We start from the raw sequence: 26,214 nt of genomic DNA, 5'->3' as shown, positions 1-26,214 counted from the left end.
CAGAGATAGGGCGCGTGGGGCTGGCTGCCTGCAGATAGCGGGGGCACTTGTATCCTGCCCTCCCACCCCTGGCTTTCCCAGAAAAAGGCTTGTTCCCGTGCCAAGCGTGTGGGCTGCCTGCGCGCTGACCGTGCAGCCGCTATTGATTAGACCAGCGGGCAGCAGGAACTGGCCTCACTCCCCCTGCTCCGGAGGGGAGGAAGCAGCCCCTCAGCTCTGCAGCGTGCGGATGCGGCCGAGCGTGCTGCAGGCTCTGAACGGCTGCTTATTTGATGAAGGTTTAGTGTGATTTAATAAAGCCGCTGGCCTGGGAGGACAAACATCTGGGCTGCCTTGTCCTCCCCAGGCTGCTGGTTCCCCCCATCCTTTGGCTGGCAGGGAGAGCCCTGGATGCCGGGAGCCCGCATCCAGCCTCCTGGCAGCAGAGTTTTCCTTCCATTCAGGCAATTAAAGCCGGAGGTGGGCATCTGGATGTCAGCTCTGCGCATCCCTCAGGGCAAGAGAAAGCTGCAGCTCCGGTTACCGCTGCCCTGCAGCAACTGTTCAAGGTCCTGCAACCTCCGGAATGGAGTGGGAAGGGGAGAGAACCCAGCTGAAGAGGGGGGGCTGCCTTCTGCTGCATGCCCTGATGGATGGAGGGGAGCAAGAGCGAAGCAACCGGAGCTTCCCGCCGGCTCCAGATGATGCTGCATAGTTTCCCTTTTAAAAGCAGGAGCTGGGGCTGGAGAAATAAATATTTGCCTTATAATTCCTGTTGGAAACGCCAGGCTGTGTTTGGAGAGAGGGTGTTAAACGGAAGTCACCGGGCCCGGCGCCGGTTGTTGCTGTGACTGTTCTATGTGCTGGGTGCGATCCCGCTCCCAGCTGCTCCCTGCCCGGCTCCCAACGGGAAGGGGCAGCAGCTTCAGCAGGAACAGAGGTGGGGTCAACCCCCCCGAGGGCTTTAACTGCGGCTGTGTTGCCACCACAGTCCTCCTCGGGTGAACAACACCCCCTGATCCCAGGGCCTGGGCTTTGGTGGGGCGCAGGACCCTGCTCCTTCCCCGCAGACCCTCAGCACTCCCCACCCCGGCATCTGTGCCCAGCCGGGGAGCGCAGTTTCGGGATCGCAGGGGAGGGAAGAGTGAGGAAACAGCTGGAAATCCCGGCCGCGGCCCGTCCTGCGCCGGGGGAGCGCTGCGAGCATCCAGCGCTGGCAAGGGAGGACGCTGCTGCCGGGAAGGGCAGGCGGGAGAGGCGAGGCTGTGGGCGCCCCGGGGGGCCGGAGCCCCGGCCCGGGGTCACGCTCACACAGAACAGCGCGCACCCAGGGCTGAAGGGATGGCCGTGGGGCCCCGCGGAGGGCAGAGCCGCCGCTCCACGGGCTGCGGAGGATGGCTGCCGGAGCCACCCGCCACCATCTTAGCGGCTGCAGCTGACGCTGGGGGTGCCGGGGAACGCGGTGCCCCCCCCACCCCGGGCAGAGCCGAACCGAGCCCGGGCAGGGCCATGTCGGAGGTGCCGGCCCCCAGCTCCCCGCCGGGAACGGCTTCCGGGCCCCCGCCTCCTCCCGCCGGGGCCGGGCTGAGGGAGGAGGAGGAGGAAGAGGAGGAGAGGAGGGGGCTGTGGGCGCTTCCTGCCGCCGCCCCCACCGGGGCAGAGCGGAGCGGGAGCTGAGCCCGGCCCGGCCCAGCCGAGCGGCGCTTCCCTGGGGCCAGCGGAACTTCCCGGGGGGCCGCGGACAGCGCCGTTTGTTACCGGTGCCTCGGGGCTCAGCTCGGATCTTGGGGCACTTTCGGTGGGGACCCCGGGGCGGAGCCGCCCTCGCCCAGCCTGCGGTGGCCGGGAGGGGCCGGTGCCAGCAGCGCCGCCGGTCCCCGGGGATGGGCTCCGCCGGGGCGCCCGCCGCTTAGCCCGGCTCTGCTCGGCACGGCCCGGCCCGGGGCACAGCGGGGCCGCGCAGCATGGCCGCGGAGCTCAGCGCCGAGGAGGAGCAGGTAGGTCCCCGCCGGGCTGGGGCTGGGGCTCGGGCCGGTCAGGACCCCGTGCGCTGCTCCCGTGCCCGGTGTTTTTTTCCCGGTGGGGCGGTTCTCCCTAAGGAAAACCCCATCTACAAAGCCCCCACCCCTCTCCGGACATCCCCGCACCCGCACAGCACCCCCAGTCGCTCAGGGCTCCCCTCACACCCAAAGGCCTGCGCAGGGCCCTTGCCGGGGCACGCAGGGCGCTGGGGTCCCGCACCCCCGGTAGCGGGGAGCCCCCCCCCGCCGGTGGGTGCCGGTGGGGCCGGGGGGCAGCCTGGCGCGGGGCTGCGTGTGCACGCGCTTCCCACGCCCCAGGCCTCCCGTGACGTCCCGGCTTCCTCCGCCGGCCCTTGCGTCACCGCGGGAGGATGTTGCTCGGCTCCACGGAGCCAAGCGGGGAGCATGGGATGGAGACGGCAGCCCCCGGCTCCCCCCCCTCCTCTGTGTGCCCCCATCACCAGCGGTGCCCACTCTGGGCTCTGCACCCGCACCCCGAGCCCGCTGGACCGGGATGCGGAGGCTTCCCCGAAGCCAGGCTCCCCTCAGGTGGTCGCATCAGCCACCTTGAGGCTGCCGTGCAAAGGGGAAAGGGACCGGGTGGTCGCTTTTGGGTTTGGTTGGTTGCTTTTCTCTTTAAAACATCCATCTTGTCCATAGGGGGGGTTCCCCAAACCCCCCATTGCCCCGCTCAGCCAGAGCTGGATGAGTCCATCCTGCAGCCCATGCTTGGGAAACGCAGCACTCCCAGGCTTTCTCCTCCACCACACCTCCCTCTTATCATCACCGCTCCCAGAGCCTACCTCCAGGGTAATCGAATCTGCAGGAGGTGGGGGTGTTTGTGCCCCGTGTCCCTGGGGGTGCCCTTGATTTGTGTTCTGCATTGCAGAGAGGGCAAAGCTTCCAGCAGACATGGCTCTGGAAGCCCCTGCTCTGGCAGGGAGGATCGGTTTGGTTTGGTTTGCATTGAGAGCTGGTGTCCGGAGTGTTTGGTTTGTGTAGGAATAGTGGATGGAGAAGATGAAGGGGTATTTGCAATAAGGGCTCCAGGTCTGGATCATCAGGCTGGGGTGGGGGAAGGCTGCCCCTGGTGCTGGCCTCTGTCTTGGAAGCTAAAATAGTGTCAGTTTTTTTCTTGTCATGGGTAAGTGCTGGCTGGGGATGGGCCATCCCCTTCCTGCCACCTTCTTATCGTCCTTGGGATCATGGGGATTTCCTCTGCTTGCTCCATTCTCCCCCATTACCAACAGCAAGCCTGGGGTGAATTCACCACTCTCCTCTCCCTGCCAGCCTTGGGTTGTGTCCTGCTCTGTAGGATCTCCGCAGTTCCCAGCCTATTCCAGAGGGACCAAGCGGGTGTTCCTCGGGGGGTTTAGCCCATCTGCCATGTTACAGGAGTTATTCCTCCCCCGGTGCTGAAGGAGGAGGGTGGGTTTGAAGAGCCCCATGTTCCATAGCAGTGGCTTTGTCACCACCCTGCCCTGGCGCAGCGGGGACGTGGATGACGCCAGCGCTCCATAGAGCAGCATTGTTCAAAGCGCCCGGCCGCGGGCCGTGTCACCCCTGCTTCCTGCTGCCACCCCCGAGCCAGACCCTGTGCTCGGCTCCACACCTCTCAGAATCCATATGGGATGGGGACACAAACGATGGTGGGAGCCAGTGGAGCTGGTGTTGGTGCTCAGCTGGGTAACGCTCGCCTGCTGTTGAGTGTCGGCACTGGTAAGCTCGGGATGTTGTTTTGTTCCTGGAGAAAGCTGGAATTCATGGCTGCCAAACCAGCACTTGTTTTTGCGGAGCTCCCTCCTTGCAAACAACCCGACATCCCTTGAATTGGATACTGGAAGTGGGATTGCGTGCAGCGTGGTGGGTTGGATGCTGAGGAAGGAGACACTGAATCACACAGCGCATCCTCTTGCCGCTGCCACTGAGCCCCTCGGGGCATCCTTCCCATCATCTCAGGGTGTCTTTCCCATCTCCAGCTGTGGTGTTGGCTCTGGTGTTGGTCTGAGGGCAGCGGGAATGTGCCTGGCATCCCTGTGCCATGCTGGGGAGGGAGGATCTCTGCTGTTGGTTTGGGTTTGCATCTGTAGCCCAGCTTTTGGGCAGGTGGGGGACTCCCTGGCAAAGCTGGGGATCCATTCTTCATCTTCGCTTATGGATAGGATATATATATATACATATACATACACATGATGTGTGTGTTGTGTTAAGGCTGAAGGTGGTTTCTGTATAGATCCCTTTATTTTCCCATCCCACTTCAACAGAGGGGAAATGGTCGGAAATCTGGTCCATAAAAGAGCTGATTTTGTTTTGTCAAAGCAGAGGCTGCTGGAGATGGAGCCATGAAGATAAAGGTGCCCCATCGGTGCAGCTCCCAGGAATGGCTCCTGCCAGGCACTGGCTGGGAGGGGTTGTTGGATGCTCTGTCTCCTTGGTGCCCCACTTTACCCGGTCCCCTGTCCCCCACTACTGCAGAGAAGTGGGGACTGATCCCACTGGCAAAGGGAGGGCTGAGAGCCAGGCTATGGAGATTCTCTTTCAGGTTGCTCCTGGCTGGTGCTTGCCCAGACTCTGATACAAGTTAGGGAGCTCCTGGCTGCGATGTGCCGGGGGTCTGGGCTGTTCCTTAGCAACTTCCCACAGCCGGATGAGCCTGTACCCCTTTGGAACCCGTCTGTTCCAATGCTGGGAATGCAATCCCTCGGATGAGCCGGGCTCCTTTGGCTCATGTCATGAGTGGGGCTCGCTGCCCCCGCCAGCCTTGCGCCGCCGATAAACCCCAGCCCTCGGCTTCCTCCGGTCGGAAGTCATTAATGCCGAGAGCTTTTCTGGCTCAATGGCTCCAGTAACTCCGTGCCTGACATCCAACACTGCCGCCTGCCTGCGCCCGGAGCCAGCCTTCGATGCTCGCTGTCCCTCCTCCTCCTCCTCCTCCCCTTGTGCCTGTCATGGCATCCTCTGCTCTCGTGAGGATGGAACCCCTCCGCTTTGGGGGGTGCCTGGATGGGAGCGGGGTGTTCCGGGGACTCCCTCCATCCTGCCTGCATCCTTTGAGGGGTACATGATCCCCCTCAGGGCTCCTGTTCAGCACAGGGGCTCAATACGCAGCACAAAGGGAAGATGCTTCCATTAGCACAGAAGGTTCAGAAACCCCGAGCCCACCTTGCAAATGCTGCATTCCAGATTAATACATTTTAGGGTTATTTTGCTGGCATTTGGGGCTTGGAGGCCTGCTGGGAGGTTGAAGATTCATTTTGTGACTTTGCTCCATCAGTGCTGGGGTTGGAAAAGTTTCTATCTTGTTTTCTCCTGATTTGGGGTGCTTGGGGAGGGAAGGGTGCTTGTGCAGGATGGCCCTAGTGTATTACGGGGCTGTGGGGAGCAGCAGAAGCACCCTAGGACTGTGCACTGAGCCCTTCTCGCCTGGTCTCCTATGGCCATGTGAAACTGGCCTTACTGGGTGAGCTGGTCTGTGTCCTGAGCATGTCGAAGCACCAGCCCTTGTTACCCACGTTCACATGGCCACGATTGCTGCCCCACAGTGGAGCTGCAGCCCTGGGGGCCGTTGCTGGGTGATGGATTCCCTCTGCGCTGGGGCTGCTGTGTCTGAACAGGACTTTGCTGCCTGTAAAACCCTCCTTCCGCTCCCCCTCTCCCTCCCATGAGTCTCCCCCAGCCCCATGCCTGTTTTCCCAATGCCAGCACCCTGCCACTGGCTCCCTTCGCCACGCTGGCATTGCTCCATCTCCATCTTCCTTTCCCAGTACTTGCTGTAGAGCTCCCAGCTTCACCCAGAGGAGCTGCTGAGTTTGCTGAGCCCCTGCCCATGCACTGAGGACCGTGTAGCTCACACCGTGCCCAGGGATGCTCCTGGGGCACTGCTCCCCACCCCACTGCACACCCCTCGTCTCTCCTGCAGGCAACCAAGCAGTTCCTGGAGGAGATCAACAAGTGGACGGGCCAGTACAATGTGTCCCCGCTCTCCTGGAACGTGGCCGTCAAGTTCCTCATGGCCCGCAAGTTTGACGTCCTGCGGGCCATCGAGCTCTTCCACTCCTACCGGGTAAGCGGGGAGGGCTTCAGCTCTGCGAGGGATCTCTGGTCCCAGGGATGTCCCTCCCCTTAGGATCCCAGCCTGGTTTGGGTTGAAGGGACCTTAAAGCTCCTCCAGCTCCAACTGCTGCCACGGGCAGGGACCCCTTCCACTAGAGCAGCTTGCTCCAAGCCCCTGTGTCCAACCCGGCCTTGAACACTGCCAGGGATGGGGCAGCCACAGCTTCTCTGGGCACCCTGTGCCAGCGCCTCAGCACCCTCACAGGGAAGAGCTTCTGCCTAAGAGCTCATCTCAGTCTCCTCTCTGGCAGGTTAAAGCCATTGCCCTTGTCCTGTCCCTACAGTCCCTGATGAAGAGTCCCTCTCCAGCATCCTTGTAGCCCCCTTCAGACACTGGCAGCTGCTCTGAGGTCTCCACACAGACTCTCTTCTCCAGGCTGAACAGCCCCAGCTTCCTCAGCCTGTCCCCCAGTTTTCTCAGCCTGATTTTGTCTTCTTCTTTCCACTCCCTTATGAGTATTATCTGGCTGGAAAAATCCTATTCCAGCCATGGCGATCACTTGGTGACCCTGTTCCCCTCCGCTGAGAACAGTGTGTGTGATGCTGCAGAGCATCTCCCCATAGATAAAGGATATATACACACACCTAATACCTTTCCCATCCTGGTTTTGCTTATGCTTGAAAATGGGACCATGGAGCAGAGGCTTCCCCTGGGGGGGCGGGTGCCCCATAGGGATGTGAAGGTGGGTCACACCGGCTCCCTGCCCGCAGGAGACGCGGCTGAAGGAGGGCATCGTGAAGCTGAAGCCGCACGAGGAGCCGCTGCGCTCGGAGCTGCTCAGTGGCAAGTTCACCATCCTGGTAGGTTGGGGTCCCCCCTCCCCGAGTTACCCTCTGGTACCGGCAGTAGCCTGACCCTGTTCCCTCTCCAGAGCGTGCGGGACCCCTCGGGAGCCTCCATCGCCCTCTTCACAGCCAAGCTGCACCACCCCAGCAAGAGCGTGCAGCACGTGGTGCTCCAGGCGCTCTTCTACCTGCTGGACCGAGCGGTGGAGAGGTGAGCCTGCGGGTTGCACGTCCCGGGGCTGAGGGGAGGTGCTGCTGCTTGCTGAGGGCTTGGTGAAACCCCTCCAAAAGGCTTCGCTGGGAAGAGATGTGCCACCTTTCCCATGAACATGAATTCCTGCATCCATGGGCCTCTGCGTATCGCATCTATAGGTAGGGGAGAGAAGGGCTCACAGCGTCCTGTGTCTTCCCCTGGGTTGAAGTCAAGCCAGGCATCCCCATGGGGGCGTTGAGCAGGGGAACAAAGCCCCCGCCAGCCCTGCAGCAGGCTCTTTCCAGCCTTTCCCTGCTCACATCCAGGTTTTAGTTCAGCAGAGCCCCTGGTTCCTGCAGGCTTTGGCTGGGGAGCAGCAGCCCCGCCACGGGTAATGTTAGCCCTGCCAGAAATACAATGCCAGGATGTCCCATTTATCCTGCTGGGCTCTTTCTGTTTTTGAACATACTCATCACGGCTGGTGTGCCTGAGACAGGCTTAAGGCACAAGCCAAGGCTTAAATAAGGGTTCTAGGAAGAGGTGGTGGAGCAGCTGGGAAATGCAGAAGTGAGGCTGGGTCCTGGAAGCACAAAGGGGATTTTTTGGAGTCAGCAAGTGGAGGGCAGGGCTAGAACTGCTCGTGCAGGAGCCGAGCAGTTGGATGTGATGGGGTTGATGTTGGTCTTTGCCCTCTCTCAGCTTTGAAACGCAGAGGAATGGGCTGGTGTTCATCTACGACATGGCAGGCTCGCAGTACACCAACTTTGAGCTGGACCTCAGCAAGAAGATCCTCAACCTGCTCAAGGTAATGGTGAGGGTTGACCTGGTGTCTGGGGATGGCTTTGCTCACCGAGTACATGAAGTGCTGTGGGTTTGGTGTGGGTTTCCACCCTGGACCATGCTGACCATGTCTCGGCCGAGGAGCACCAACCCCATAGGGCTCAGGAAGGCGCTGGGAGCCGGACCCAGCCATGCTGCAGTATCCCGTGGCTGGGAGGGCTCAGCTGTCCCGGCTGGAATTCCTCCCGCAGCTGCTGGCAGCACTGTTGGGAAAACAGATGCAAATTATTCTCCAGTCGTGCTGGCATTTGGTGCCTCCTCCCTTCGCTGGAAGGAAGAAATAACAGCAAATACTGGCCGGGGTGTGCGCTCTGAGCAAATCCTGGCTCCCCTGCAGAGCCAATCCCTTATCCTGCCTAATTCCGTGGAAATCATTTGATTTCCTATGGGAAAAAGATGTGCTTCAGATGTGGCATTGCCGCTTTGGGGTCCCTTTGGTATCACCTCTGCTGGGACGTGCCCCCACACGCTGTCAGAGCATGGAGAGGGGCCGGTTCCTGCCCCACAGCGTGGCTCTGACCCCCTCCTGCCTGCAGGGAGCCTTCCCGGCCCGGCTCAAGAAGGTTTTCATCGTGGGAGCGCCCATGTGGTTCCGTGTGCCCTACTCCATCATCAGCCTGCTGCTCAAGGAGAAGCTGCGGGAGCGGGTGAGCTCGGGGACCCCCAGCACGGGACACTTGGGGATGGCTGGGGGTGGTTTCCTTTTGGGACAGGATGGTGTAAGCACCCTGTGCCCCTCAGCTCCATCCGCTGAGCTCAAATCCATGGGAAACAGAGGCTCCCTCGGCCTCCTCTGTAGGAGCCAACCTGCTTTGGTGTTTTCAGCAAGTAGCTTTGGAAGTTGCCTTTGGTTTCTTTCCTTGTGGGGAGGCTGCCAGCAGCAGCAAGTGGAGGCAATGGTAAAGGATTAAAGGGAAAGGAAACCTCTGCTGAGCACACAGGAGAAAGGGAACTTTCAATACCTGTGCTCAGGCCCTACCTGGCAAAGGCAAACCCACCTGAACCAGCATCCTCAGCATCAGCGGTGCTGATAGAGCCCAGCTCCAGGCTGATACCTCCCTGGGCTGGACTTTGCCCTTCTGCTTTGGGTAGGAGCTCAGAAATGTGGAGCTGGGTGTCCATGTGGACTCCCACCCTGGGAACGTGAGGTGGGGACAGCCCTTGTCCCCCCACCAATGTCCTCTCAGGTCCCCTTCCAAGGCAGAGGAGGAAGGGGGAAGACCCCGATGCTGATTGGGGTCCATGGGAACTGGTCCAGGCTGTTGTGATCTCTGTCCCCTTCCCCAGCAAACCCTCTCCATCCTTCTTGGAGTCACCCCTGTGCTTCCCTCTCTGCCCGCAGGTGCAGATGGTGAAGATGTCGGAGCTGAAGGAGCACCTGCCCCGGGAATGCCTCCCCGAGTACCTGGGGGGGTCCCTCAGACTGGACCCTCTGAGCTGGAACTGCCGGTTCCTGCCGCAGCAGAACGGGCACCCCGACCCCCTGGACGAGCTCATCCTGGTGCCGCTGGCGGCCCCCAAAGACAACGGCTCCGTCCACGTCCCTGGGCCCAAGTCTGTGACGCTGCAGGAGCTGCTGGACCACGTCAGCCACAAGCAGAAACGCGGCATCTATGAAGAGTACGAAGACATTCGGCGCAGGAGCCCCGCGGGCACCTTTGTGTGCTCTTTGTGAGTTGGGGGCAAGCAGCCCATTGGGGGGACCCCTCTCTTGCAGCAGAACACTGGGACCCTCTCCCTCTGCTCCCGCTGCCTCTTTGAGGTGCGCTGCTCTGTGAGCCCCAGCCTAGCGTCGCTGCGAGCCCCTTTTGTGGCTCTTGCAGCCACTGGGGGACAGCAGGGACAAGGACGTGGCTGGGACTCTGCTTCCCGAGGCTTTGGCCAGCTGATGGCAGCAGAGCCCAGGCTACAGGCACTGAAGGCTTGTGTGGAGGGAGAGGTCTTCCCTTTCCTTCCCTGCCTAGAAAGCATCCCTACTTCCCTCTCCTCTCCCCTGCCTCCCAGGGCACCCTACAACCAGGAGAAGAACCGGTACGGGGACGTGCCCTGCCTGGACCAAACCCGTGTCAAGCTGGCGAAGCCATACAGCCGCCCGGAGGTGAGCCGGTGGGGATGGGAATTTGGGGTCCCCCCCATCCTGGCTGTCCCCCCATCCCGGCCATGGAGCTCCAGGGGGCTCATGCTGTGCATGCTTTTGTCCCTGCAGCTGACTGACTACATCAACGCGAGCTTCATGGATGGCTACAAGCAGAGGAACGCTTACATTGGGACTCAGGGTACGGCACAAGCCACCAAGGGGTCATTTTGCTCCTGATGCATGAATGGGCTTCACCTCCCTGCCCAGCATCAGTCACCAGCCACAGTGGGGGACATCCCGGGAGCAGGGCACTGCCCAGCAAGTCCCCTTCTCTCTGGGTGGATTTGGCCCTCTCTGGGTCCCATCTGCCCAGGGATGAAGCAGCAGGGAACAGAGAAGGGGGGATCAGGGCTGAGCCATAGGGATTTGGTGCTGGAGCAGGGGGCAGTCTCTTGCAGCTCCAGGCAGGGTTGGTGGATCCACACTGGGGTGGTCCCCATGAGAAAGGGCTCTGGCTGGGGGCAAGGGACTACTGGGCAAAGGGGCTTGATGCGTGTGGTGTCCCTGCAGGGCCTCTGGAAAATACCTATGGTGACTTCTGGCGCATGGTGTGGGAGCAGAATGTCCTGGTGATCGTGATGACGACACGGTGAGTGCACATGGGGGGCACAGTTCAGGTTTCCTTGGGAAAAGGAGCATTTCTGATGCTGGATGGGTAGCGCTGCACTCCCTGCAGTGACCCTGCAGCCGTGGTGCCAGCCAGAGCCCTGCAGGGTGGGGGCATCACGTCAGGAATAGGCCATTCAGCCCATGTGGGGACCAAAGGGGGGTGGCATGGAACATGTCCCTAAGTAAGGCGAGGAGGACTTCACCAGCTTATCCTTGTGCTGCTCCCAGGCTGGAGGAGGGAGGCAGGAGGAAGTGTGGGCAGTACTGGCCCCTGGAGAAGGACACAAAGGTGTGCTTTGGGGCGCTGACCATCACCAACCTGGGTGTGGAGAACCTCAGCCACTATAAGAAAACCATCCTGGAGATCCACAGCTCAGAGGTGCGTGGCTGCAGCAGCCTGGCAGGGGATGGCAGGAGGACACCGGGGGTCCTCCATGGCCAGGGGAGAGGGTGTAACCCCACTGCTTGCCTCCAGACCAGGGAGCGGCGGCTCGTGTCCCACTTCCAGTACCTGAGCTGGCCGGATTACGGCGTCCCCTCCTCTGCTGCCACCCTCATTGACTTCCTGGGGGCTGTGAAGCAGCAGCAGCGGGTGGCAGTCAGTGCCCTGGGACCTCGCTTCAAGGGTCACCCGGGGGGACCCCCAGTCGTGGTGCACTGCAGTGCTGGCATCGGCAGGACAGGTAATGGGGTAGCGGGGATGAGGATTTGGTGGGCCCAGGAGAATCGCAGAATCCCAGCCTGGTTTGTGTTGAAAGGGACCTTAAAGCTCAACCAGCTCCAACCCCTGCCACGGGCAGGGACACCTTCCACTGGAGCAGCTTGCTCCAAGCCCCTGTGTCCAACCTGGCCTTGAACACTGCCAGGGATGGGGCAGCCACAGCTCCTCTGGGCACCCTGTGCCAGCGCCTCAGCAACCTCACAGGGAAGAGCTTCTGCCTAAGAGCCCATCTCAGTCTCCCCTCTGGCAGGTTCAAGCCATTCCCCTTGGCCTGTCCCTACATCCCTTGTCCCAAGCCCCTCTCCGGGTTTCCTGGAGCCCCTTTAGGCACTGGAGCTGCTCTCAGGTCTCCCCTTAAGGAGCCTCCTCTTCTCCAGGCTGACCCAGCCCAGCATTCTTGGGCACTAGTTGCTGGCTTCTGATGCCCATGGCATCACGTAGGAAGTTGCTGGGTGTGCTGATGGCCACCACTGCCCCTCTCTGATTCTCCCAAGAGGCTGCAGTGTCTCTTTGGTGGCCGACACCATCCCCGTTGCCGTCCCCAGGTACCTTCTGCGCGCTGGACATTTGCCTGTCGCAGCTGCAGGACGTGGGCACGCTCAACATCTACCAGACGGTGCTGCGCATGCGGACCCAGCGCGCCTTCAGCATCCAGACCCCCGAGCAGTATTACTTCTGTTACACGGCCATCCTGGAGCACGCCCAGCGCGAGGGGCTCCTGCTCCCCAACCACAGCCGGCCCGCCCCGGACAAGAGCTCACCGGGACACTGAGACCCACAGGACCCAGGGCTGCCAGAGCCGCCCCTGCGCCCACCAGGACACAGCAGTGTGCAGGCAGCTGCCCACCAGCAGCAGGCACTGCCCATCCGTGACCATTAGCACTGCTGTCAAACTGTGCCTTATCAACCCAAGCGGTGGCTGTCGCTCACTGGGGGCAGAGGACGGCGCGGGAAGAGGCTCTCGCTCCTCCTCACGGTGTTTGTGTTGGGTGGGTGGTTGGCTGGTTGCTTGGGGAGGTGGTTTTTCTTCTCTTCGAGTTGTGTTCTTCTTTTGTTTGATATATTGTTTTGGTGGGACCATCTAAAATGTATCTAAGAGGGGCTTTGTAAAGCCCTAGGAAATGTATTTCCAGTCCTGCCCCTGCCGGGGGCTTAGGAAGAGGCACCTACTTCAGTCTTACCTGCCACTACGTCTGTGTGTCTGTATGTATGTGTGTATATAATATATCCATGCTGTGCCCGTCCCCGGCTATTATATAGATACATATATACAAGCACCCGTTCTCACAGCTCCCGTGGGGCCCTCCTGTCCTGCCCTCTCCCTGCTGTGATCCCTGGAGCGGTGAGTTTGGGCCTGGCTCTGTCTTGTCTTCCTTTGTTTCCCCCTTTCCTGCCTCCCCTGCTCCCCACGGGCAGCGCTGGGACCCGGTACCCCATGGGGTTGCTCGGCAGCATCCCCTGCTTCCCTTCTCTCATCTTCCCCATCCTCACCTCCCGCTGGGAGACTGTGCTCCTGGGAGGAGGGTCTGGAGGCCATTGGCTGTGGGTTGGCTCACCGGCGTCCCGTGCCCCTTGGGGCATCACTTAGGTACGAGGTGATGGGGACAGAGAGAGGGATGCATGGGGACCGACCGGCTCTCCGGGTTGCCGGCAGTGGGAACCCAGCCCTGTGGTGAGTCACAGGCTGGAAAAGCGCTGAGCACAAAGAGCCTGAGCCCTGGAGAGGTGACAACCGAGGGCCGGGGAGCTGGGGCTGCGGCGCCTGCACCTTGGGCCTTTATACTGTAATAAGCTCTTTGAATGTGTATATTCTTATTTTTTTATAATCGGGGGGGGGGGGGGTTGGGGTTTTGTTTGGTTGTTTTTTGTTGGTTTTTTTTTTATTTAACATTAACTTGATCCAAGCCAGAGCCAGAAGTTATTTGTAAATGTTCCTGTTTTGCTCTCGTTCAGAGAAATGTTTTTGTTGTTGTTACTTTTTGGGTTTGGTTTTGATTTGATTTGTATCGACCTATAAATATACTACCAGTGACCAGGCCTTTTGGCTCTTGTGGAGTCAGTCTAGGGCAGGAGAGGAGAGGGAGGGGAGTGGAGGGCTTTGTGGTTCCCAAAATCAAGCTGGTCCCATCCCTGGGGACACACAGCCCTGCCACAGCCTCATAGCACTTTGGGGAACATGGGGTGGGATTTGCATGGGGCTGGAGGGCTCAGGCCCTGGTCCTGGTTGAGGCCCCATGGGAGATAAGCAGGCTGCAGGCAGTGTCCCTGCGCAGGCAGGATAAGGGCAGGAGGGAAGGAACAAGCCCCCCTCCATGCTCCTACCGCTCTTCTCATGCCCCAGAGCATCCTCTCCTTTCGTCCTTCAAGCAACAGGCTCTTTGGAGATGCTGCTTCTTTGTGTAGTCCCTTTCTCCACCTTCCTTCCATTCATTTTTACTAATAATTCCTCAGAAAGTGGCACCCTGATGAGCCATCCAGGACACCAAACCTCTGCCTGTGAGGAAAACCCAGGGCCTAGCTGGAAAGGCAATGCCCTGGATGGAGGGGCCGAGCTAGCGGGGCCACTGGCCACGCTGTCAAAAAGGATGGGCAGCTGCTGATTTGAACAGCGTTGTGATGCTACAGGTATCAAGGCATGGAAGCAAAGATTAAAGGAATGGAGGTGTTGGGCATTCCTGGTATTATTTCTTCAGTTACTGCCATGCTCTGGGCAGCATCCATTGTCTTCCTGCTTTTGGGAGTATTTAAATGGTGGCAGCAGCATTTGGCTGCTGGATTTGGGGGTGAGGGCACAATACCATATGGGCACAGCTGGAGGGGAATGTGGCTGAGCTGCCTATGAGCTCCAGGGGTGACAGCCTGCCCCAGTGCCTTTGGGTATGAGCAATGCCAGTCCTGGAGCAGCAGCCACAGCCTGAGGCTTCAGGGAAGGGAAGAAAGAAGGTGGCTGGTGCAAATTAAGCCCTAGAGCCAGCAGGAGAGCACATGTCCCCGAGCAGGCTCACAGATAGGTGGGAAGAGAAGCATCTGTGTTTGCTCAGCTGGAGTGAGCAGAAGCCAAGGAGGCCTTTCTGGGATTGGCAGAAGGGGAAGCCTGCAAGCTGTGTCAGACTTGGCCATGCCAAACTGGGGCCAAAGCATGGGTGGGATGGCTGGAAAAGGACTGGTGGCAGCAGCAGGGTGTCTGTCTTGGAGGGGTGCATGCACCAGTGCCATGGCTGGGTGGGATTTGAGTACTCCTGGTGCTGTGCATGTCCTGCCTGTGGAGCTGCTTTGTTTCAGCTGGGGGGGGATCTCCTTCCTGCTGTGCTCCTCAAGCAGCATCGGCCTGACCTGCAAAGCAGCTCCTCCAACTTGGGCTGGCCTGGAGTTTCCCTCCCAGTCCCTGTTGCAGGGCAGCTCCAGCATCCAAGGGAGCTCCTCATCCCTGGGAAGAAGGATCCCAGCACCCTTTCTTTACCCAGCTGGGCTTTCCTGTTGGCACGTGTGCAGGAAATCCAGAGCAGGGCAGCAGAGCTGGTGCAGGGCCTGGAGCACAAGTGTGATGGGGAACGGCTGATAGACCTGGGGGGTTGTCTGGAGAAGAGAAGGCTCGGGGGACCTGATCGCTCCCTGCAACTGCCTGACAGGAGGATGGAGCCAGGAGGGGCTGGGCTCTGCTCCCAAGGAACAAGGGATGGGACAAGAGGAACCGGCCTCAAGCTGCACCAGGGCAGGTTTAGATGGAGCTGAGGAACAATTCCTTCCCCAGAGGGTGCTCAGGCATTGGAACAGGCTGCCCAGGGCAGGGCTGCAGTCACCGTCCCTGCAAGTGTTCACACAGCGTGGAGACGAGGCCTCAGTGCCGTGGGTTAGTGGTGGCCTTGGCAGTGCTGGGCAATGGTTGGACTGGAGGAGCTTAAAGGGCTTTTGCAACCTCGTTGATTCAGCGATTCCATGATTCAGGAAGGGGGTGTTTGCGCGTCATTTTCAGGCCTGTGCTGTGAGCAGTAGCTCTCCTTGGGCTTTCAGCAAGGTGCTAGGACCACAGCCCAGCTTTAGGTTGTGCCCTGTGTCCCTTTCCCAGGCTGTGGAATCCCACCCAGCCCCACTCTGTGTGCAAGGGTAAAGGCAGTTGTGCCTTTTAGCTGAATTCTGTGTGATGAGGGCACGGAGAACCAGAGCATTTCCAAGAGACCCATGTCCTGGCTGCCCGTCAGCATTATGGCAGAACACCAGGCAACACTGTAAAGGAGGCTGTTTAATCAAAAGGCACTTCAGGTTCATGTTAATATATATTTATTTTAAGCTTAATTTTTCTTTTTTGCCTTTTAGAATGTTTCCCTTTTCAACTCTTCTTGTGATAAGAGCAGCAGTCGGTGGGGTTGGACTTTAAACTGGAGGGTTGGAGGGTTTGTAACTGGCCCAGAGGCCTTCAACAGGCAAATGACAGCAGAGACAGACAGAGGATTCCCTTGGCTGCCTTTGGGCAGCACAGTGGAAAGGGAAAACACTGGCTCTGAATGGGAATTGCTGGAATACGCTGTCGTAGACCTCAGCAGCTCCCTGCAAGGAGGGACAAGATCCCATCTGTGCTGGAGGCGGAGGAAAGGGTTGTAAGCATTTTCCATGGGAAAACAACCCAAACACTCCCCCCCCCCCCCCCCACCAATTACCAAGGCTGTGTTTCTTGTCAAAGCTGGTGTTTTCAGTGCTTCTGCACAACACGAGGGTTTGTTCCATCCCCTCCTCCTCCCTGTGCCAGCAGGTCCTGCTTGGCACTGGGATTTCTGTGGAAACGGCCACTTCATGCGGACAGCCAAGTGCTACTGGGAATGAAGCTTTGAACTGCTTGGAGAGGGGTGGGAGGAGATTTGCTTTGCCCTGCCTGCAGCATCAACTTTTCCCTGGAGCACCCCCGGGATGGGGATCAATCACTGCCAGCAAAAGTCACAGTGGGGATGTCCTAAACCTCAACAAGCCCCAGCATGAAATGCAAAGAGACTGCAGATGGGATTTAAAGGGAGATTCCAAAGTGGCGATGCCATCCCTGTGCCCACCTGTTTCACTTGGCTTCCTGGGTTTCTTGGCCGGATGTGCACTGCCTCCCTAATGACCATTACTCCAGTGCTTGTAATTGGTCCTGGGAGTGTGGAAACAGCCTGGCTCTGGAGTGCTTCATTTCTCAGGCCTCCTCACCACCAGCTTCCTATGCCTGCTCCATGGTGGCACAGCAGCCCCCCTGCAGGGTCAAGCACCTCCAGTCACAGACTTTCCAGCACCTAAACTGAGCTGCAGCTCCTAGCCAAAGAGGTGAGTGAGATGTGTGGAGTGTGTGCAGCTTTATTTCCTCCCTCTGGAGTGTGACCAGGCCAGGCCAGGCTTCTCCAGGCGGCAGGGGGCTGGTGCCTGTGCAACTCCCTCCACAACTGTGTAAATGCTGTGAGGAAAAAAATAATAATGGAATCCCAGCCTGGTTTGTGTTGGAAAGGCCCTTAAAGCTCATGCAGCTCCACCCCCTGCCACAGGCAGGGACACCTTCCACTAGAGCAGCTTCCTCCAAGCCCCTGTGTCCAACCTGGCCTTGAACACTGCAGCTACAGCTTCTCTGGGCACCCTGTGCCAGCGCCTCAGCACCTTCACAGGGAAGAGCTTCTGCCTAAGAGCTCATCTCAGTCTCCTCTCTGGCAGGTTAAAGCCATCGCCCTTGTCCTGTCCCTACAGTCCCTGATGAAGAGTTCCTCTCCAGCATCCTTGTAGCCCCCTTCAGACACTGGAAGCTGCTCTGAGGTCCCCACACAGATTCTCTTCTCCAGGCTGAACAGCTACAATGGTCTCAGCTCATACAGGAAGTGCTTCAGCCCCTGATCATCCTCATGGCCTCCTCTGGACTTGCTCCAACAGCTCCATGTCCTTATGCTGAGGACCCCAGCACTGCACACAGTGCTGCAGGGGGGTCTCCCCAGAGCACAGCAGAGGGGCAGGATCCCCTCCCGGAGCTGCTGCTCACGCTCTAGGGGTGCAGCCCAGCACACGGGGGGTGTCCTGTGCTCAAACACACACTGAAACTAGGCCATGGTGATCTTCTCACTCGAAACCCCCAAGTCCTGCTCCTCAGGTGGCTCTGAACCACTTCTCCACACAGCCTGTAGCTTGGGATTGCCCCAACCGTGGGACCTTGCACTTGGCCTTGTTGAACTCCATGTGGTTAACAATAATAAAGAATCAGAATTACATTAAAAACCAACACCATCCCGTGTTCAGCACCGGCTGTGTGGAAGGCCCGGGGGATCACCCTCTCCCACCCTTCCTCCGTGAGGCCTCTCCCTCCGCCGCCCCAACCGCGGTGGGCGGTACGGCCGTGACGCTCGCTACGGCGGCGGAGAGGAAGCGGGGGGGGACACGGGGAAGACACCGGGAGTTCCCCCCTCCTTCACTGCCATCGAGTTCACCGTTAACGGTCGGTACGAGCCGCTTTAGCCCGCCCGCTCCCTCACGGCGGCGGGAAGAAGCCGCTGAGGTAACGCGCGCACCAACGGCCACCGGCGGGAGGGGCGGGGGGGGCGTCCGCTTAGGCCACGCCCCCTCGTTCCTATTGGCTGCGGGGCGTTGCGCGGGCCTGGCTCCCCCCTCCCCTTCTCTCCGGTGCGTGCGTGCGTGTTACCCCCCCCCCCCCCCCACGTGTAAGCAGCCCGCCCCGCAGGGGGCGCTGCCATCCCGGAAGTGAATGGGTTGGGGTGGGGGGGACAAAAGGGAGCGCAGCCTCTGTTGCCTTTACCGGGAGCCGCCGCTTTCCGCTTCACCGGGAGCCGCCGACAAGCCACCCCCCCCCTCACCTCCCGCCGCCGAACGGCGGCGGGGAGGTGAGGGGGGGAGGCTTGTCGGCGAGCACGTGCCCCCGTTCCGTGAGTGGGGAGGGGGGGGAATGGTTTCCGCGCGCGCCGATGTAAACATTCCACCCTCGTCCCGCCGCGTGGGCGGGCTCCCCCCCGCCGTGACGCTCGGCGAAAGCCGCTCGCCCATTGGTTAGTGCTTTGCGCCCGTAGCCAATAGGGAAGCGGAGGAGGCGGGACCACCGAAAAGGGGCGGGACGCGCTGCTTATACGGACATTTTCTTCGGCGGTCGCTGTACCCCCGCCCCCCCCCTCAACACTCCCCTCCCTTTCCTCTCCACATCCCCTTCCTGGCGGCTTCAGCCAATAGGAGACGGCAAGGTAGGCGGGCTCAAGGCGCTGATTGGCTTCGCCGATGATAGGCGTGCTGGCCGAGCAATAGGCGGTCTCGGCTCCCCCCCCCCTTGAGCGGAGGGGGGCGGGATTTCCCGGGGAACAGAGAAGCGGGCAGCGCTCCGCCGCGGCGGCCGACAGACGGTTACTCCATCTTCCCCCCCCCTCCACCGGGAGAACCCCCACACACACCTCCCTCCGCCCGGGGCTCCGGTGCCGCCCCGGCCCGCCCCCTTCCTCCGGGAGGAGGGGCGCGGGGACCTCCCCCCCACCTCACCTCACCGGGGACAGCCCGCCCGGGAGGGGCCCGCCGCCCCCTGACCCTGAGGGAGACTCGGCCGCAGCCAGGGCCCGCTTCGAGGTAAGCGGGAAAAGCACGGGGAGAGGGGGGGCTCGGAGGGCGCCAGGCCCGGTGCCGGCCCCCTCCGGCGACCCGTAGGGGGCGGGGCCTGGCGGGGGGTACGGGGGAGCAAACGGTGGTGGTGGGAGGGTTTGGGGGGGGGGGGGTCCGGTCCCTGTTCCCCGTCCCCGGGGAGGCCCGGCCCGCGCGGGCGGTCTTGCGTCCGTCCGGCCCCGCCCCGCTGTGCGCGAAGGGGGTGTCCCGGCCCCGGCATGGCGGGAGCGGCGGGCGGAGCGTGCGGCGGCCGCTGGGCGCGCTGCGAGGCGGGCAGCTCCCGCCCCTCCGCCTGCCCGCCCTCCCTCCGCCCGGTGCCGCTCCCCGGGCTGCGGCGGGACCGCCCCCGCGGGCTCGCTCCCGCATTGCCCGCCCCCGGTACCGGCCGCATTGCAAGATGGGTCCTTCGCCGGGGCTCCTCCCCCCGGTGGGGATCCCAGGAGTTAAGGGGGCGGGGGGGGGAAGGACGAGGCTCCCCCGGCCCCGGTGTCCGCCCGCCCGCCCTAACTTCCCGCTGAAGTTGCCGTTCAAAGGGCCCCGCAGCGGCCCCGCGCCCACTCGCAACGGCACTGACGCCGCTGGGGGCTCTCCTGTGGCTTTTCGGAGAGCCCCCGCCGCGGTTTTCTCAGTCGATACCCTGGGGACCTGTTGGAGCGACATCCGGATGTACGGAAACCCGGGAGCTCCTCTCCCCCGCGTTGATTTCTACGCGATTGTCGTAGCGAGCCGGCTTCCCTTTGTACGTGTCCCCTCCACGCCGCGCCGTGCACTTGTCACAGCCCCGCACTTGACGTTTCAGCCCGTTTATTTCTTTAGCCTCTTGTATATCCACAAAGAAACGCTTCAGGGTTTTCCTGGGATTCAGATAGAGCTCAAAACAGGAACGTGCTTGACATCTGCTTAACTTGATACTATCTCTCCTGGCCCGGGCTCAGAATGAGTTTTAATCGTTGTTATTTGTGCTAATAACGTCTCTGAGGGAAGGGTCTGTCCCTGAAGAAACAACTTTATTTGGGCCACTAAAATGGTGCAAAACAGCAAAATAATGTGTATAAAATAGCACTGGAGCGAGTTATTAACTACATCTCGTGCTGTGCTTGGATCTTTAATCTCCTGCATGATCTGGAGGGACCAAAACCTGGTTCATGTGCTAAAGTGGAGCTCCAGGATGACCCAAGACCTTATGTTTCTTCTCTGACTTGTTGCTTGTGTATTCATCAGGTGTGCTAAAAGATGTGGGGCCAGTAAACCAGTGGGAAATGCCCTGCTTAATTCAGTACAGCTCTGTCTGCGCTCCAGTTTTCCAGTCCTAACTTCTGATTTGCTAAAAAATTACAGTTTCAGAGAGGTAGAAGTTGTTCTAAAGTACTGTGCTCTTAAGACTATAGAATAAAATGGCCCCTTGTGTTAGTATGATCGTTTGAAAGCCCCTGGAAGATTCCTTCGTCACCTTAAAGCACCTTGGCAGCCTCGTGGCAGCCCTTGCTGGATCTCCACATGCAGAAACACACTTTTTAGGGTCTTTTCTTCCCTGCCTCGGTGAAATGAGTGGTTTTTTTTCCAGGCTCTGCAAAAGGAAGCCCTTCTTTTTCACCCCAAAGCGTCTCATATTCATCCCTCCCACCCACTGCTTCTGGTTGAGATCAGTGGTCTCTTGGCGTGAGTTTGTTTGTAAAGCTTCGATGTGATCGTTCCCCCACTAAAACTGCTGCAATTCCTTAAAGTTTGGGGCACCTCTGGGTGATGAAAGCTGCTTTTGCAAGCAGGGTTAGGAAGGGGGATGCTCTCCAGATCGCCGGGGGAGCCTCCACGCAGCCTCCTGGCACGTGTCGGCCTTGGAATTGGCAGGCACATCATTTGTGTTTCCAGGATTTATGAATCGTTTTCTGTCCAGATTGCTGTTCTGGTCTTCTCCAGCCTTGGAACGCTTTTATGGCTCTTAAAGCTGGAATAGGAGGGAGTCCCATACTAGCTGGCACTTCAGTGCAGTAGGCAGGGGGTGCGCTTCTGGGGACGTGCTGCTTATTTCCAACTCCTGTGGGGTCTTCTCTTTATTAAAACAAAGAAAACTGATAAACAAAAGTATCCTGATAATTCCCTCTGCACATGGGGAAGGTGGTGCTGACCTCTGCATGGAGTGTATAGCTGGGTTTGGATCATCCTTTGCCAAAGCAAAGCACAGAGTGGTGCCTCACCAATGTATTACACATCTGGATGAGTCCAGCGGGGTTTATCTGCATCCTGTCTACCTCGTGGCAAGTGCACCACGTCACCTTGCAGAAAACGTTCCTATCTGCTCCCAAATGCTTTCCCAGCAGCTTTTTCTTTTGCATTTCTTTTGGGGATGACTCTCCCATCACAGATGTGCCTCTCTGTAGTGGGGCCAGGGGCTTATTCCCATGCTACAGGCAAAGGATCTGGGCTGTGTGGCACGGTGTAGAAAGCACCCCAGCGATTGCTAAACAGGCTGGGTCATGCTCTGGAAGTCGTGTGGCCAGGTTAGAGCACACACAGCAGCACTGCCGGGACCTTGGCCGGCTGCTTTCCAGCAGGCACCGTGATACGCAGCATTGAAATCTTGTCCCACGGGACACCCGCAGGAGCTCCAGGGTCAGAAGAGCACCTCCAGGGGCTGGACCTGGACCAGGGGCTGCTCCTGAGGTTTGATTCCTTTTTCCCCTCAAAAAGAAGCCTTTTAACCCCCACCCCCCCCCCTTCATTAAACACATCAGCTGGAGCTGTGTGATTTCCCTGCCCCTTTTCAGCAGGGACCAAACTCTTTTCCAGTGGTGCTTTCGCAACTTGGTTGTGCAGACGGCGCTGTACCCAGGCATGTTGTGGTTCCAACAGGTGCCCAGGCAGCAGAACTTCCCAATTGGCTTTCTTCCTGTTCTCTCTTTGCCTTTTCCTTTGGGGAGTGAGCAGGCAGAAGGGGAGCTGGGCATGAGGAAGGAGCCGTGTAGGGCCGAATCCAACCTTGTCCTCGCTTTGTTCCTTCCCTTTCCATGTCAGCACTTCTGCTGCTCTCCTCCCTGCAGTACCAGAGGGAAAGGATGTGCTCCACTTACCTTTATCAGTCCCAGTGGTTTACATGAGGCAGATGTATGGGGAAATCCTCTGATGAAGTTGGTGGGGTAGAATTGCATAATTCTGGTGGTGTTACTGAGCTGTAACATATCTTGTTTTAAGCTTCTTTTTTGGCTTTACCAGCCGGGGACCCTGCATGCTTTTGTGATACATCTGCCTGATGTACCCTCCCTGTAGCACTAAGCAAGGCTGGTGAGGTGGCACGGGTGGGAAGATTGGAGGTGTGTTCTTACATGGTGCCTTTTCCCTGCAAAGTGGGACACAAAAGACCTCAGAAGATTAAACATAAAATGCAGGTTTCGTCCTCCTGGAGGCAGAATGTGGCGTGCTCTAACTGAAGTTAAAAGTACCTGAAGTATGTGACTTGCTGTCACTGTGAGTTTGTGTCATTGCTGTACTTTGGGGGCTTTTTCTTTTCCCCCCACCCCCAAATTAACATTACAGACGATGCAATTTGAATCGGGGCTTTCTGTGTCTTAGAGTCAAAGTCAGTAAGGGGATGCCAGCTGTGTGCTACATGCCTGAGAAGACCCTGTAAGATAAGTGTAGACTGTTCATAATGTCACCACAGCAAAGGGCAAATACCTGATACAAGTCTTTGACACAACTTATCCTTGAAATAGTTAGCTGGGCTTTGCCCCCAGCAAGGATGCTGAGAGAAAGCTGTTGTCACTAAGGGTGGAAGAGGGTGGAACTGCCCCTTTGAGCAGGAGGCTTCGGCTAAATCAGTTCAAAATGACATGTCTAGTCTTGGGTTTCATCACAGCCCTTCTTCCTTATCAGCTGTCTGTAGGAGGGGTAGGACCTGCTGCGCAACGGATCTCTCCAGCTTTTGAATGGAGGAGATCCTTGGGAGATGCCAAGATCAGCAGGAACTCTGCGAGGAAGTGAAGGCACATTCCTCAGTGCTTTCCCCTCTCCCTAAAGTTTCAGTGGTGGTGGATGCACAGATGAGCATCACTAGGCTTCATGTGGGTCCAGCAGACTATCAAGATCATCTCTCTGCTGGGATTAAAAAAGCCTGTGCATGAGTGATCTTGGTTAAGTGGTGGTCTGCTGTGAGCTGCTCTCAGGCAGCGAAGCAGACCCCAAGTAGGAGTTTCAGGAGGTGTTATCTAGGAAGACTGACTAATGCTATTGGCTGTTGACTATAATATTGACTCTTTCTGTATACATATATATATTCACTGTAATATGAAGTGTTAAAGTTGAAGCAGGTACAGTGCTTGGATAGAAGCAGAGTCCCAGCTCGGTTAGTGAAGATGAGGGGAATTCAGAGGGAAGAACCACCTAAGGGAGCTTTGATTTTTACTGAACAGCAGCTTCACTCTCAACCATACAGCAAACTGCATTTCTGGAAGATTGCTCACTTGCTCTGCAAGAGCTTCAAAACCTGATGTTCATGCTGCTGGTGTGTATGTGGTGGTGCTGCCACAACTCCCACAGTTTCACAGGACTGAGATGTTTGGTGGCTCCACAGGGAAAAGGCTTAGGTCAGCCTGAGGTGGCATTTTAATCCTCATAAGGGCACATGAGTCCTCCAGCCATCTCCTGTCCTCAAATAGCTTCTGCTTGAAAGGTTGGTTAGTCCATCGGAAGCAATGAGTGTGGGGTTGCTTAGGGAATGGAGACGCAAGGGTGAGAAGCTTAATACCACGTACACACCATGTGTATGTATATATATATACACATATACACACACATCTCTTAGTGCAGACAGTGTGTTAAGCCTGCTGAACCGCTTTGCTTCTTTACAGCAAATCACATGTGAATTTTTGGAGGGAATGCTTCTGCTTTTGGGAATTTTACATGTATGTGTCTCAAACCAGCTGCTCTTGGTTGCTCCTGTGGGCAAGGGGAGCTCTTGTGCCACTGAAGGGGTAAGGGGCAAACCAGTCTGGGAGATGAACAGACAGTGGAAGGACTGGCTGGGGTACCGGTGTCCAGAGCAGATGGGTGTCCAAGTTGGTGAGTGGGTTATAAGTAGATGCTACCAAAGCTTTGCCCAGACTTTACTCGTGCAATCAGCCATTGTCATGCAAAATCCTGGTTAGGACAGTCATGGGATGCTGGTGGTGCATGGTCAGATTTGCTCAGTTTAGTGCCAGCACTATTAGCATAAAAGTGTGTCTTTCCAAAGCTAAATGTAGGCTGTGCTCAAGGGGAGTAGCTCCATGTTAACCTGCCTTGCTCTTTATTTGTCAGCAGAGACCAGCTGAATGAAAAGACAACCAGCGCAGGCACCATTAGCCAAATGAGCTCCTGGAGTGCTCTCCTCTGCTTTCGGAGTGTGTGCTGGAGGTCAGACCTACTTAGGATTTGTAACTTGTAAATCCGATCCAGTTAGTGAGCTTTCCCCTTTACCTGGGGTGAGGAGTCCTCCTCTGCCTCTGTTGGCTTCTACCTGAGGGGTGCTTTGGGAACCTGGCAAGGGACTGTTCTGAGAGGTTAAACTTGAAGAGCAGCTCCAAAAAGACATCTTCCTTCTTGTCCTACCGCCTCCAAGTGAAAGGAGAGACTAGTAGAGAGGGGCACAGATGGGAAAATGCTCCATCACCTGTGTTTTCAATCCTACCTTGATCTACTCTGAATCTCTCTCCTGCCAGTTCCTGTGTACATTTGACATGCACCAAGATATTGGTGAATGATCTTTGGGTTATTTGGTTAATGATGGGTTTAGACTGCGATGAGCTTGTAGGTGGCGACTGGCTTAGTTGGCTGTTACCATTATTCTGCAGGAGCTTCATTCCCCCTTGCTTATCTGTGTGTGCACATTAGCAGTGAATGTGCTTAACTGCATAGGGACTGAAAAGGACTTGCTTTGGAGAGGTCCTGGTGAATTAGAGGTGGAAGAGGATGCATTTCACTCTCTTCTGTATCCCTCAAATATCTTAATAAGGTGTGTATGTTTTTGAGCACCCAGTGGTTTGACAAACAGAACATAACATCTCAAGGATGGCAATAACTGTGAGTGCATAGAAAGCACTAGGATTTGCACCCTTTGCCTTGGTGCTGGAGAGCATGGTGCTGGGAGCACCGTGGGTGTGTGGCATACAGCATCCAAAATACTCCTGGTGTAGTAGTGGGTCTGTGGGTTTTTCTGAGGTTATACATCTATGTGTATTAAACAGAGAATGTTTCGCATGGGGGCTCTGTAAGTGATTTCACAATCTGATTACACGTCCTGCTTTTTGCCTCCTCCTTTCCCCTTCCTCCCACGTATTTAAAGCATCTCTCACAGTTGGTTCTCATCCTACCTGGGCTGTGCAGGAGGGGTTTGTTTCCATGCTTTCAATGTAGGCAGCTTTGTCGGGCTGTGTGTAGGTAACACACCGTCCCCCAGTCTGTGGTGTTTGGATAGCTCATTCAATGAGAGTTGCCTTGCTCAGGGTCTGTGTGTGCTGAAGACATCTGTGCTGTCAATGCTTCAATGAGATTGAAGAAACCATCAACTTTAAAGCAGAGTATTTAATTTCCAACATTAAGGCTATGTTTTTTGGGTGCTAAAACATGGTTGCAGAAAGCTGAATCTTAATTCCCCTCTCCTATCTTGAGCTATCAGGAACCTTAATGAATAGAGCGGAACTTGCCCTACCTGCTTGTGGTGAACTTGGCGTCCACAGCACAAGCAGGGAGCGATGAATTGATTGCCTTTGGTAATGGGTCTGTTTTCCCCAGGTTTCGTTGTGCTTCCCGAGCATGAGTTCAGAATGAAGCGACGATTGGATGAGCAGGAGTCACCCGTGTATGCGTCGCAGCAGAGACGTATCACCAGCAGCACTGAAGCCTTCCAACACCAGCACCGTGTGCTCGCCCCGGCACCTCCGGTATATGAGGCAGTTTCAGAGACCATGCAGTCTGCCACGGGGATTCAGTACTCGGTAACTCCCAGCTACCAGGTGTGTGTGCTCATAGAATCATAGAGTGGTTATGGATGGAAAGGACCTTAAGCTCATCCAGTTCCAGCTCCCTGCCATGGTCAGGGACACCTCACTATTAGACCGTGTCGCCCAAGGGTGTGTCCAGCCTGGCCTTAAACACTGCCAGGGACGGAGCATTTACCATTTCTTTAGGCAGCCTATGGCAGTGCCTCACCACCCTCACAGTAAAGAGCTCCCTTATATCTAAC

At 57.8% G+C, this 26,214-nt stretch overlaps 3 protein-coding genes and 1 long non-coding RNA gene across 5 annotated transcripts in view; 2 read left to right on the top strand and 2 right to left on the bottom strand.

The window, feature by feature from the left end:
• COMMD4 (COMM domain containing 4) overlaps positions 1 to 26,214 on the bottom strand; it is a 136,054-nt gene that overhangs the window by 63,821 nt on the left and 46,019 nt on the right. The window lies entirely within an intron of this gene.
• On the top strand, positions 1,614 to 13,437 carry PTPN9 (protein tyrosine phosphatase non-receptor type 9). Of its 2 annotated transcripts, none has more exons than XM_062612177.1 (13): positions 1,614 to 1,976; positions 5,920 to 6,063; positions 6,825 to 6,914; positions 6,986 to 7,110; positions 7,792 to 7,897; positions 8,469 to 8,579; positions 9,275 to 9,603; positions 9,937 to 10,030; positions 10,139 to 10,208; positions 10,580 to 10,658; positions 10,907 to 11,057; positions 11,154 to 11,361; positions 11,945 to 13,437. In XM_062612177.1, exons 1-13 carry the CDS (start codon positions 1,944 to 1,946, stop codon positions 12,169 to 12,171), a joined length of 1,767 nt encoding a protein of 588 aa, XP_062468161.1. In that variant the 5' UTR covers positions 1,614 to 1,943; the 3' UTR covers positions 12,172 to 13,437. The 2 variants fall into 2 exon arrangements, with proteins under 2 accessions (XP_062468161.1, XP_062468162.1); XM_062612178.1 differs by lacking the exon at positions 1,614 to 1,976 and adding an exon at positions 3,118 to 3,719.
• Positions 15,661 to 16,682, bottom strand: LOC134160237 (uncharacterized). The gene is made up of 2 exons (XR_009963484.1): positions 16,439 to 16,682; positions 15,661 to 15,968 (listed from the first exon to the last, which is right to left on the bottom strand). It is a non-coding gene; the product is annotated as an uncharacterized LOC134160237 (long non-coding RNA).
• The window catches only part of SIN3A (SIN3 transcription regulator family member A), a 33,794-nt gene continuing 26,085 nt past the window's right edge, over positions 18,506 to 26,214 (top strand). The window contains exons 1-2 of the mRNA XM_062612156.1: positions 18,506 to 18,965; positions 25,764 to 25,984. Of these exons, the coding sequence (XP_062468140.1) occupies positions 25,796 to 25,984 (189 nt within the window). The 5' untranslated portion in view covers positions 18,506 to 18,965; positions 25,764 to 25,795. The remainder of the gene's footprint in view (positions 18,966 to 25,763; positions 25,985 to 26,214) is intronic.

This window comes from Pezoporus occidentalis, unplaced genomic scaffold (assembly GCF_034315485.1).
Source record: "Pezoporus occidentalis ecotype Australia unplaced genomic scaffold, CSIRO_AGI_Poc_V1 ctg159, whole genome shotgun sequence".
NCBI classification, from domain to species: Eukaryota; Metazoa; Chordata; class Aves; order Psittaciformes; family Psittacidae; genus Pezoporus; species Pezoporus occidentalis.
Note: the sequence above shows the minus strand (reverse complement) of the source record. Positions and strands in the feature narration are given on the sequence as shown.